The sequence below is a fragment of the Mchenga conophoros genome, linkage group LG22 (genome assembly GCF_057382185.1).
Source record: "Mchenga conophoros isolate Kocher_MC1m ecotype Shallow Benthic linkage group LG22, M_conophoros_male_GT1.1, whole genome shotgun sequence".
Taxonomy (NCBI): Eukaryota; Metazoa; Chordata; class Actinopteri; order Cichliformes; family Cichlidae; genus Mchenga; species Mchenga conophoros.
In genome coordinates this window covers 8,902,277-8,913,629 of record NC_140546.1, presented here as the reverse complement: position 1 = coordinate 8,913,629, position 11,353 = coordinate 8,902,277, and the positions used below count along the sequence as shown (strand labels likewise).

Below are 11,353 nucleotides of genomic sequence, written 5' to 3'. Positions count from 1 at the left end.
TTTTATTTATTTATTTATTTTAAAGCCCTTCGGTTGGTCAAAGCATCTTTAAAGTGTGTTTTGTTTTCTTCCCACAGTCATCATTGATGCGTCAAGAATGCTTGGAGCACGACCAGCGAATGGTGGCCCTGCTCTCCATGGTTAGACACATCGAGGTCCAACTGAAGCAGCAGCAGCAGCAGTCTGTTGGTCGCAGCCTCATCACATTGGAGGACATCATCAGACAGACTGAGGTGAAATTCACACACACAAACATGCACACTGCTTTTAATGCTTAAATTTGGTTTGCAGCTTAGATTGGCATTTGTTTTCCGTGCGAGACAAACCGGTCAGCCGGTTTAAGGATTAGTGTCTTAATCAAGAATCAAGAAAACTTTTGTTTTCTTTTCCTAATCTGTCTCGCAGACTCTGGACCTCGAACTGTGCGACATGGAGCCTGAGATCAACAAAGAGGCGGAGGCGGCTGAGCGACTGCTGAAGCCCCAACCGAAAAATGTTCCTCCTCAACTCCTATTGGCCCTGGAAAAGGATGGGCGGAGCTTGGCTCGAGGATACGAGGCTGCCAGGGCTCTTTCTGAGGGCATTCTGCAAAGTCTACGAGACCACAGAGACTCTTATAAGGTAGCAGAAACAGATAAATAACAGAGGGTAGCACACATATATAATAGACAAAGGCATCACTGACGGTGCTCCGACTTTTCATTCAGGATGCAGTCACAGCTGAGCAGAAGTCACTGGGACAACACGTGGAGAGCTTGCTGTCTTGGCTGACAGAGACAGAGACTCAGATGGAGAAAGAGAAGAAAAATGACGGTTCAGATCAGCTCACGCAGCAGCTGACTCTTTGCAAGGCAAGTTTTCTAGAAAGAATAAATTGTATTATAAGCATATATACATTTGTCATGCTTTGAACCTGTGGATTTAAATAATTAGCAGTATTATTGCTTGGTATCGTAAACATGGATCATATGGAGGGGTGGGGACACTGGTTCACTGATTTGTTCTGCTGAGCATTCATTTGTTTGTGTGAAACTTTCCTTCAGGAGCTCCAGTCCTCTCTGATGGCTCGCTCTAGCGAGGTCAACAACGTAGTGTTTGACATTCAGGTGTTCATCTCAGAGCGGGCGCAGGACCTGGCCCCTGAGCAAAGCAGGCATCTTCTGGGGCAGCTTCAGCAGCTGCAGAAGGCCTTCCACAGAGCTTCCGGTCAAGCCCAGGCCTGGGCCGACGCCCTCTCAGCCCAGAGAGACAGGGAAGAGGAGCGGCAGTGCAAAGAGAAGGAGAAAGAAGAAGAGAAGGAGAAAGAGAGGCAGAGTGCGAGGGAGAGAGAGGTTTGGAAAACGATGATTGAGATGGTTTTAAACGCTGCGCAAACACTCGGTTAGCTTTCATATTTAACATCGTTTGTTGCCATGCTGTTAACTGTCATCATGCTAAAAAAGCTCATGTTTCATGAAATCTGATGTGTCGGATTAGAAAAGCCCAACATAATCTCGCTAACCTCCACCATAGTTTCAGCTTGTAGTGCCATTACACATCGACTCAGACCTGATCTCCTCGTCTCGGGTTTGTACTCGGACCACTGCTGCTGTTTTTGCAAATGCTTTGCTACTTGACAGTATCACCACCCTCACTTCTACTACCGAAACTTTTTATGCAAGTGTGTTTGCTCCTCTGCATGTCTCTATAACATGTGTATTATTAACCTGTTTGCCTTGCTGTTCCAGATTGCCACTGAAGAAAATCGCTTGTGTCACGGCGGTAAAGTAAAGCCTTGCTGGCTACAGCGCGTCACTGTTTTTCCTCTTGTCTCATCTGAATACCTGGGAGAAAGAGGAAAAACAGCAAAAATAAAACAGATACTTGTTTGATTTCTCTTTGTATTGTTTGTTTGTTGCTTGTCAGACACGTTGATGTAAATGTGTATGTGTGTCTGCCTCTGTGTGTGTTTTAAGTGTGAACTCTGGACACAATCTGCTCAAAGCTTGGCAATGTGCACTACAAACGTATAGCATCTTAGTAGTCTGTGCTTCTGTTAAGAGGTATAAAAATGGTAAAACAAAATCACGAGTGGGCCGTTCCTGAAGTGTTTATGATGGACTCGTCCGTACGAGGTTTGGTCAGGATCAGTTTTCCTCACATTTTCTTTCTTTCTGGATCTTTGCTTTTCCTTCTCTCTTCCATTTCTCTCAGGTGGTTCAGCAGCAGAAAGCAGAGTGCTCTCAGAAACTGGAAGGCCTCAGCATGTGGTTGGCTGGAGCTGCCAGCCTGCTGGCCAGTCAGAGACCAGGAGCAGAGTCAGGTGATGTGGATATCCTGCAGGAGAAGCAGAGGAAACTAAAGGTGTGAAAGTCCTACATTAATCTATCTTTCTTGTTTTTGTGTATAAGATTCAGCTCAGTAATTCTGGATATCGCACTTATATCATTAAAAATTTTAGTCATTTAAATCCTTAATATTTAACGGAATATTTCTATTTCTTTGTTTCTGTCTTCAGGAAGTCCAGAAAGACCTCCACACTAAAGGCGAGGGCATAGCTGAGGCCATCAGGTCTGTGGAGGAGCTCCTGTCAGAGCAAGGCGAAACCCTGAGCCCAGAGGAGAGGGAGAACCTCCAGGCGGCGCTAACAAGAATGAAGGAGCAGTACAGTGCTCTGACAGATTCAACCAGCACCACGCTGTCTGAGCTCGACACAGCCATTAATAACACTGTGCAGCAGAACACACAAAGGGTAAGAGCAGCAATGTGGTCGTACATCTGTCAGAATTTTAAAAATCCCCTTGTTAAAACAACTATTTTTACCCATTTCTGAAGATATTTTTTCATACATTAAAGACATTTTAAAAGTTAAAACCTGACATTTAAAGCAACTAGGTTTTAATTTAACGTCTTCCACCCTCCACTCTGCTCCTGTCTTCTCCTCTCCAGGCGAAAGCAGTGGAGGAACTACAGGAGACCCGAACTCATATAGACTCCCTCCTGAATGAACTGTCCACCCTTAACCAACCTGGAAAGACTCTAGCTGGATCTTCAGCAGCCCAGGATGTTATTGATTCCCCTTTTTCACCACCAGAGGGCGCTGTGATGTCACATACTGAGATGCTACAGGTTAAAACTCTGATCTATGTTTGGCACATTTTGATTTAAATGCCTTACAATGTTACAGAGTTCTGACCGATATCATCTTTCTGCCAGGCGGAGCTTCAGCAGCTCCAGGCTCAGCAGGCACAGCTGCTGCAGATCACCCAGTCGACTCGGTCCCTTTTGGAGCAGCCTGACACAACAGTTCCTCCTGAAGAGAAACAGCGACTCAGGGCTGCCCTGGACCAGCTGCAGGCTCAGCACCAGGACAAACTGAAGAGCTGCCAGGTACTAAAAGTATAAATATGTGTATAAATAGTGTGCTATTCTCCATACATAATATGTGCACTGTCTAGGAATATCTTTTTTGTTCAGTTGCAACTTAATGAGGTAATTAGTGATTTGTGTTTAGCCCCTGTGGTAACTGACTGCCTCTCCTGTATCGTTTATCTTGTAGGACCGTCTGAGAAAGTCTGAGGCTCTGAAAGATGAGCTGACAAAATTCCTCCAGGAACATGGAAGTTTGGGTACCTGGCTGGAACAAAGTGAACGGGATCTTCGTTCTCTTGGCGAAGGAGAAACAGATGCACAAGGACTTAAGGGCAGGCTAGACGAGCACAGAAAGGTACATGGAAGTAGAGTCCAGCCAGTCGTTGCTAACACAGATGGTTTCCTTCATTATGAAAGGTTTTTTGTTTTTTACAGAAAGAAAATGCTTAAGATAATTTGGAAATGATGTTATGACATAGTTTTTACACTAGAGTGACAGCATCTCCAGCGTTTACAATACTGTGAGAACAATCATCGGAGCTCAGCAGGCAGGGGTGCAGAGTTGAGCTTTGTCTTCATGTTGGGTTATTATCTACACTGTGAAAGTTAAGACAATAAGCCTTTTCAAAATAAAACCAACCTTTTGTATGTGTGTTGCATCAATTTTAAAAAGTCTAGGAGAAAGTACATGTTACAGCATTAAAACCTTACCTGTTTTCATCTGTTATGTTCAACGCTTTTATATATTTCAATATGAAGTTTCTCATGAAGATCACAAACTTATACATATGGACTGTTTCCAAATGGGATGCCAGTATTTCTCCACAAGAGGGAGCTGTTGTATCAAATTAATTTTTCACATGATGCTGACCTCAGTCCTGCAGATAGAGACAAGGTGGTGATGCCACTGGGTGAGCTGCACATCTGTAAAGCCTTTTTTCCCTCTCAAAAAAGAAGGAAAAAGCAAACCTTTAGAAGTTCAAACTCTGTACTGCATCTACTACTGAGCAGAAAATTCTCCAGGCAGACAAGTTTGCTTGTGGCGTTGTGGCTCTGCAGTTTGAATGAATTAGCCGAACGTGGTTTTTGCTGCTTTGAACTGAAGTAAATGGGCTGGGCACAGATTGAAATCACTGTTCTAATGTATGTTTTGTTGTTGTTGTTTTTCTTTAATTATCCATGGGTGACTAAGTTTCCACGCTCCAGTTCAAGTTATCCATATGTTTTTATATAGTCTCACATGTGGGAGGGGGAGGGAAATTCCACTTTACCAGTTTAGGATAATTTACTCATGAAGAGTCCCCTGGTACCTCATTTACAGTGTTTTATGTGTTTTCCTTACACGTTTTTCCCACCCATTCTTGAAATTTGAACTGATGACCTTCTGATATAATCGTGCTTTCCATGAAAACTTAAAATTATATTTTCCACTTAAACTCTGTGAATTTATTCCCAATTGACCTGTAAATATATCTGTAATTCCAGCTTGCCGAAGATGTGATTTGCCACAAGGCGGACTTGCGCTTCGTTTCCATCTCGGGTCAGAAAGTTCTGGACTCTGTTCAGGGAGCTCTGGAGCAAGGTGGTGGTTCAGATGCATCTCTGGAGAGCACCAAGCAGCTGGTAACTGACAATCTACAGGATGCCAACCACAGATACACCACTCTACACACCAAGGTGAAGGAAGTTCTGATAATCATTAGGAACTGTGCTAAACGCCACATTTGGTTCATGTATATGCTTAAAAACCTTTGTGTGCTATGTGCAGTCAACAGAGTTGGGCAGCCGTTTGTCCGGCCTGTTGGAGAGATACCAGCAGTACCAGGATGAGGTCGTCTCCCTCCACTCCTGGCTCAGCACTCAGGAACAGAACCAAAGCATAGCGAAGGCCAGCGCAGAGACAGACCCGCAGAACCTACAGAACACACTACGACAAGTACAGGTGAAGCATGCAATGACCAACACCTGCATTAATGAGCACAAAATGACAGAGAAAAGAGAAATTATGCAATTGAGACACATTCAAAAACATGGCTTAGTTTGCAGTCTTCATTCCATAGCTGTATACCATGCAAAGAAATTATGAAAAACATTAATTTAATTTTTCAGACAACGAAAAAAGGCTGTAATATTTGTGAGGATTATAGGAAATATTTATGGGTTTTATGGGTATCTCTATTTCCAGCTGCTTCAGGATGAGCTGGCAGAGCGCTCGGTGCAGCTGGAGAAGGTGAAGAGGGCAGGAAGAGATCTGGTCAGCACAGATGAATCTCCTTCCCTGAAAGCTGTTGACATCCTGTGTGCTGCAGGTGATTTAATCTGCCAAACACGTTGACTTCAGTTATAATCACAGACCACAGAGCCTTTATTTGGGCTCTTTCACAGCTTGACTTGTTTCGCACACTTTCTCTTTAGATGGCTTGGAGAAGAGATTCGACTCCCTTTCCACATCTGTCTCAGAACGGGCCGAGCAGCTGCAGACAGCTGTGGCCCAATCTGTCAGCGTCCAGGAGGGCCTCAAGGGTCTGCTGAGCTGGTTGGACAAACTGGCTCTGAGCCCTGGACCAATTGAACCCACTGCACAGGCTGTACAGGATGCCCTTACTCAGAACCAGGTGGGATAATTACCAAAAGAAAAATGCTGAATTTTTTCACAAAGTATAAAACATCTGAAAACAAATTGCCTGAATTTTGTAGGTTTATAGTTATAATAAATATCCATCCTACTCTAAAAGGACCTCTTTTTTTTCATCTTTCTTGTTCAGAAACTTCGGCAGGAATTACTCTCCCGGCAGGGCAGTGTGGACGCAACACGAGACTCTGTTTCCAAACTGCTTCACACCTCAGACGCCTCCACGGCTTCAGGCCTTCAGGGGAGTTTAGAAGATCTGACTCAGCGCTTCACTGCAGCACAGGCCAGCCAGGCTGAGAGGGAAGCTGAGCTCAAAGGGCTGCTGCCCAAGCTGGAGAGCTACGAGCGGCTGGGGTCAGACCTCCAGGTCTTCACCCAGAGCCGAGTGAAGGCTCTGAGTCCTGTCGGTCAACCGGACCGCAGTGTGGACGACTACAGGCAGACCATTGAGGTCAGCAGGGTCGACAGATTTTCATTAATAGGTCAGTGGATTGGTCATACGGTGGCTCCGTCCAACATTTTTGTCTGTGTGTGTTTTCTCAGGAGGTCCGATCGGAGCTGGAACAGGAAGCCGGGCAGCTGAAATCCTTCTGCAACCTTGGCACCGAGCTCAGCCAATCAAAACCCTTCAGTAATACTCAAAGCTTATTGGACAATGTCAAAGAGGTCACTGATGAATTCAACCAACTGGAAGAAAATGTAAACGAAAGGTAAAAACACCAATGTGAAAAATGCACTTTCAGGTTGTGCAGCTGTAAATGTGAATAAGTGTTTTTAAAGGGACCCAAACTGTGTTGTAAGGAAAGAGTTCATGCTCACAGGTTTTTGGGGTTTTTTTGGTGTTTGTTTGTTTTTTGAGTAATAAAAATCATAGAAAACAGAAACTTTTACAGCTAATGTCCCTTTAAATTTAGATAACTTGGTAATTTAAGACTTTTTTTTATAACAGTATAATATAGAATTTAAATTCATGTGTGCAAGTTTCCTAAAAGAGGATGATGCAGCTCCTGTCTCATCAGTTGCCAGGTTCACTATAAAATACACAAGAGGGCCCCAGATGCAAATCTCTGAACAGTGCCATGGCTCCTTTATTTACCATTTGCTCCCAGATGTGTGAATCATAAAAATGTCAGCCTGTTCTAGACTTACTTCAAATGAGACGACCTTGGAGATGAATTCAGAGCAAACCTAGGATGTGGTTTGATTCGTCTAAGATTGAGTTTTATCTACTTTTAAAACACTTACTGTGTGAGTGGAGCGGTTTCCAAATTTTGTTTTCTAAATCTGTAACCTTCACGAGGCACCGGTTGCTATGCCTACAAGGCCTGACGTTGTATCAGTGAGCAGCCACACTTAAAGCCTGTCAGCAGGGGGTTGGGAATTTATAAATACCATCAGTCTGGTGCAGATTTATTGGATTATAGTTCAGATTGGTGGGGCAGTCAACCTTCTGTAAAATCAACATATTATTTCTAATTTTATAGTGGCTAAACGGCACTCATACGACGTACTGTAGGATGTGGGTTTGTTTTAATCTTACGTGATGTTTCTCAGTACTGGGGTACAGTACTGTGTCTCTCTGTGTGAGCCTACTGTATTCAAATGAGTGTGAACTGATGTGTTGACCGGGGTACTAATATAAGCAGAGTTCACATGGCTCATTGTCCGTCCTATAAACTGCCCGCTCAGATAACTCCCAGCCTCGAATCCCGAGGGAGAGAAAATAGCAGCGTGATAATGATACTGCTCCATGCCAGACGTCTTCTCAGAGCTGTTTTGTCTGCAGGCAGTCAGCACTTTTCCAGCTTTAGCCCGACACAGATCACATACGCAGAGGGAGGTCAAGGCTGGACCTTGGCTGGTTCATGTCAGCAGTGTTTTGTCTGGGCATTTTTCTGTCTTTAAAAAATTACAGTGGGTAACTGTTTATACTGTAATGGATCACATGATTACTTGACATTAAAATGAAAATTAAAAAATGTGTTTTTTAAGCAGAACTTTCCCTGCTCTGGTTCTCCGTACGTTTTCTGGTCTCTGTCTACGACTTGTTTTCTTCACGTTGTCGTCTTCCTTCCTCATCGTCTGTTTTTCCACACACAGGTTTGCTGCCATTCAGGCCTGCGAGCAACAGCTGCTCCAGTTCCGCGGCCTCTCCAGCTCCCTCGTCAGGTGGCTTCAGACAGCACAGGACCAGCTGCCCTCCAAAGAGGCCAACCTCAACACCGAGGGCCTGCAGAGGAGAGTTCAGCAGCTTAAGGTTAATTAATTTGGCTGTAAATGATTCATACAATGTGAATCATGGGAAAAAAATATATCCATGCTACTTGAAACGACTCCTTAAAATGCTTTATGACTTCAGGACTTGTTGCACGACTGGGAGTCGCAGGGATCCCGAGTTCAAGAGCTAAACAAGACGGGCTCCGAGCTGGAATCGCTCATCATCGATATCACCGCTCCTCAGACCAAAACGGGTAAGAACGAGGATGCAGAAGCTGCCAATCAATAAGCACTCTCACACTCTGCTTCAGTTTAAATGACTTTGTTTACGCATGAGAGCGCTTTTAAGTGAGAATTACAGACGGTGTGGGCGGGGGGGAATCATCGGAGGATTTATAAAGTAATTTGACCTGAGGTAAACAGATATGAAAAACAAATCATGAATTAAGAACTGCAGGAAGGCGACAACAAAAACAACAAGTGTAATGAATCTGTATTAATAATCAGACCTGTCGCGGTACATTCCTGTGATACAGCTAAGCTATGACGGCACGTTTAAATAATGAAGGAAACAGGGAGCGCTGCCAACTTCTAAAACAGTTTGTTACCTGCAGACTTTGCAGGGAAACCCAACAAAACCACAAACTAAATCCCAGACTTTTCCAGTTATTTTCTCCGGCTTTGGACCACATCAGAAACATTTGTATCCACTCACTTCTAGGTGTTCTGCCCTCTGGTTACATGGTTGGAGATTCTTGTGTACACAGCTTAATAGTTAAGTCAAATAAAACCAAAACAGAAGTAGGCGAATGGTGTGAGTGTTTATCTTGCTGTGTGTTACACACATTAGATTCCTGTGTCCATGTTCAGACTGTCTTTTTCTCCCAAGTCTGTCTCTCAGCGTTCCTCACTTCCTCCCGAGCATCCTGTGCTGATATTGTTTGCACGCTGGCAGATGTTTTTGGTACCGTTGAGCACCTGTGTCTGAACCTTTTTTCAAACCCGTTGGTTCGTCGCTCGCCACGTTGATGTTTGTGCGACGGTGTTTGCATGAGCATGTTGTACTCAGTCAGCTGTGTGTGTTTTTCTCCCAGGTGCTCCTCACATCAATGGCTCAGCAGGTCCCAGCAGTGTCAATGGCATTCACACCTGTAAAGGTGAGCTCTCCCTCCAGCTCGCTCTCTGTCCTTTTTCTCCATCAAGCCCGACTTAACCGTGTGGTGTCTTTTCACTCGCTGTTTATTATATAACATCTCAGCAGCACGCGTATTCACAAAGGCCAGCGAGACGCCGCTGCACAACCTTTGTGTAGTCAGAAGCAGCAGACCCCACATGGTTAAAATGAGAGTCTAACATGAACCTCAGAGAGTTGACCACCACCTACATTAGTGGTGCTTTTAGAGAGTGTTCTCTGTTTTACCCTTTCCTGTGCCCCCACTCTGTCCTGTCACTGCTGGCTTTCTGTCCATCCAAAACACAGCAGGTATATTTATTACATTAAAAAAAATACTGGTGTCTCCACTGCTTCACTCCAAAGTTTCTCTTTATGTACAGTTGTGGGTCTTCCTATCCTTTTGCTCTGAGATTTTGCCTGTTTGCTAGTTTTCTCTGTTCTGGTGTATTCGGGGTTTTCTAATATGTTCGGGGTTTATGCCTTTTTTGGCCCTCAGATCTGACAGAGCTCCAGGTAGCAGTGTCTGATGTGAACAGTCGATATGACGCTTTGGGCGGGGAGTTAAAGGAGCGTCTTGGTCAGCAGCAGGCCTCGCTGGAGCTGAGGCAGAAGGCCAGGCAGGGCACAGAAGAGCTTAAGAGCTGGCTGACAGACAGAGAGGAAAGCCTGAAACAGGCACAGACCGCCTCTCCCTCCAAACCGGAGGTGGTACGAGCTCAGGCCCAGGAGAACAAGGTAAAGGATAGACTCTAATGCTTTGTGGTGCCTTTTTTTCTTTGGTAAAAATGCAGCAAAGTCATCTGTTGTCTGTTATAACCAAGTTTTGTTTGCTTTATTGAATAGCTTTGATATGCAGACGTTGTTTTTCTTCTGCAGGCCCTGCTGTCAGAATTGGCCGAGCACTCAGGAAAGGTGGAGGAGCTGAAGAGCATGCTGAGGAAACTGATTGCTGAAAACCCAGATTCACCAGAAGCAGACACCTGGAGACAACAGCTGCAAGAGATAGGTATGTGCTGTAGGTGACGGCGGAAAAGGTGATGTAGGACTGGACAAGCCTCTAGTATGGAGACAAGAGACGGGAACGGCTGAGCTTAGCGTAGTTTTAAAATAATGTGATGGGAGTGTTTCCGTTGGATGAAAAAATAAATGTATGAAGGATGCTCAATGAGTTGCCAAGTATGCACTTACCTGTGCAGTACACCCCAAGTAAATCCTGTGTGTAGGAAACGGGAATGAGCACTGCACTGCGCAGTACTTTTGGAGAGATTCATTATGAAGACGATGCACTGTGTCAAAGCCTGAGCGATTCACGCAGAGGAGATGCAAGTCAGTGATGTAGAGAACAAACACTGCCTGAGGGGCTTGACACAAAGAAACGCTGATTTAGAGAAATATGACTTGTGATACCCGTAGCAGTCAGGGAGTTTATGTTCCCTCATGTCAAGTTTGATAAATATGAGAGGACAATAAGAAACAGATAAAAATGCAGATGACTGTAGATGTAGACCGTGCTGGAAACGTAATCTTTCCAGACTTCTTTAAATGGCCTTAAAAGATGACGTTTTTTTTTGCTTAGTTGAAAATGGCTCTGAAGGAAACTTGCACGTTACTTCAGAATTTGTAATAACTTTTATATGAGATGACGAGAAGGTGAAATCAATACCGTCCAGGGAGAGAGTGGGAAGCGTTCCTGTCGGAGCTGTTTGTTCACTCGAATACTTGATATTTTTACCCTATGAGCGAACAGAGACAGAAATATGTAAGGTGAAATCCAAGAAGGAGGCCTTTATATTTCATATTTCATAAAGTCTTTTCAAAGCCATGTGGACCGAGTACACACACACGCACTGCAGGATGCCCAGAACATGAGTCAGTGAAGGAGACAGAAGAGGTAGGAGGGGCAGGGGAAGAAAAATCTAATATGACTGAGCTGTAATGTTGCACAGCTAAATGAAAAAATATTCCCTAAACAATCTGTT

General features: G+C 44.3%; 1 protein-coding gene across 10 annotated transcripts in view; it reads left to right on the top strand.

Moving 5' to 3' along the window:
* The window catches only part of macf1a (microtubule actin crosslinking factor 1a), a 231,165-nt gene that overhangs the window by 155,386 nt on the left and 64,426 nt on the right, over nucleotides 1-11,353 (top strand). For 9 of the 10 annotated variants that reach the window (XM_085263536.1, XM_085263533.1, XM_085263535.1 and 6 more), the window contains 20 exons: nucleotides 78-233; nucleotides 406-621; nucleotides 708-851; nucleotides 1,044-1,331; nucleotides 2,194-2,343; nucleotides 2,498-2,731; nucleotides 2,929-3,108; nucleotides 3,196-3,369; nucleotides 3,539-3,706; nucleotides 4,837-5,028; nucleotides 5,120-5,293; nucleotides 5,537-5,660; nucleotides 5,767-5,966; nucleotides 6,117-6,434; nucleotides 6,527-6,693; nucleotides 8,084-8,240; nucleotides 8,343-8,454; nucleotides 9,295-9,357; nucleotides 9,871-10,109; nucleotides 10,251-10,380. In XM_085263536.1, the coding sequence (XP_085119662.1) occupies nucleotides 78-233; nucleotides 406-621; nucleotides 708-851; nucleotides 1,044-1,331; nucleotides 2,194-2,343; nucleotides 2,498-2,731; nucleotides 2,929-3,108; nucleotides 3,196-3,369; nucleotides 3,539-3,706; nucleotides 4,837-5,028; nucleotides 5,120-5,293; nucleotides 5,537-5,660; nucleotides 5,767-5,966; nucleotides 6,117-6,434; nucleotides 6,527-6,693; nucleotides 8,084-8,240; nucleotides 8,343-8,454; nucleotides 9,295-9,357; nucleotides 9,871-10,109; nucleotides 10,251-10,380 (3,586 nt within the window). The remainder of the gene's footprint in view (nucleotides 1-77; nucleotides 234-405; nucleotides 622-707; nucleotides 852-1,043; nucleotides 1,332-2,193; nucleotides 2,344-2,497; nucleotides 2,732-2,928; nucleotides 3,109-3,195; nucleotides 3,370-3,538; nucleotides 3,707-4,836; nucleotides 5,029-5,119; nucleotides 5,294-5,536; nucleotides 5,661-5,766; nucleotides 5,967-6,116; nucleotides 6,435-6,526; nucleotides 6,694-8,083; nucleotides 8,241-8,342; nucleotides 8,455-9,294; nucleotides 9,358-9,870; nucleotides 10,110-10,250; nucleotides 10,381-11,353) is intronic. The other variant, XM_085263534.1, reaches the window with a different exon arrangement.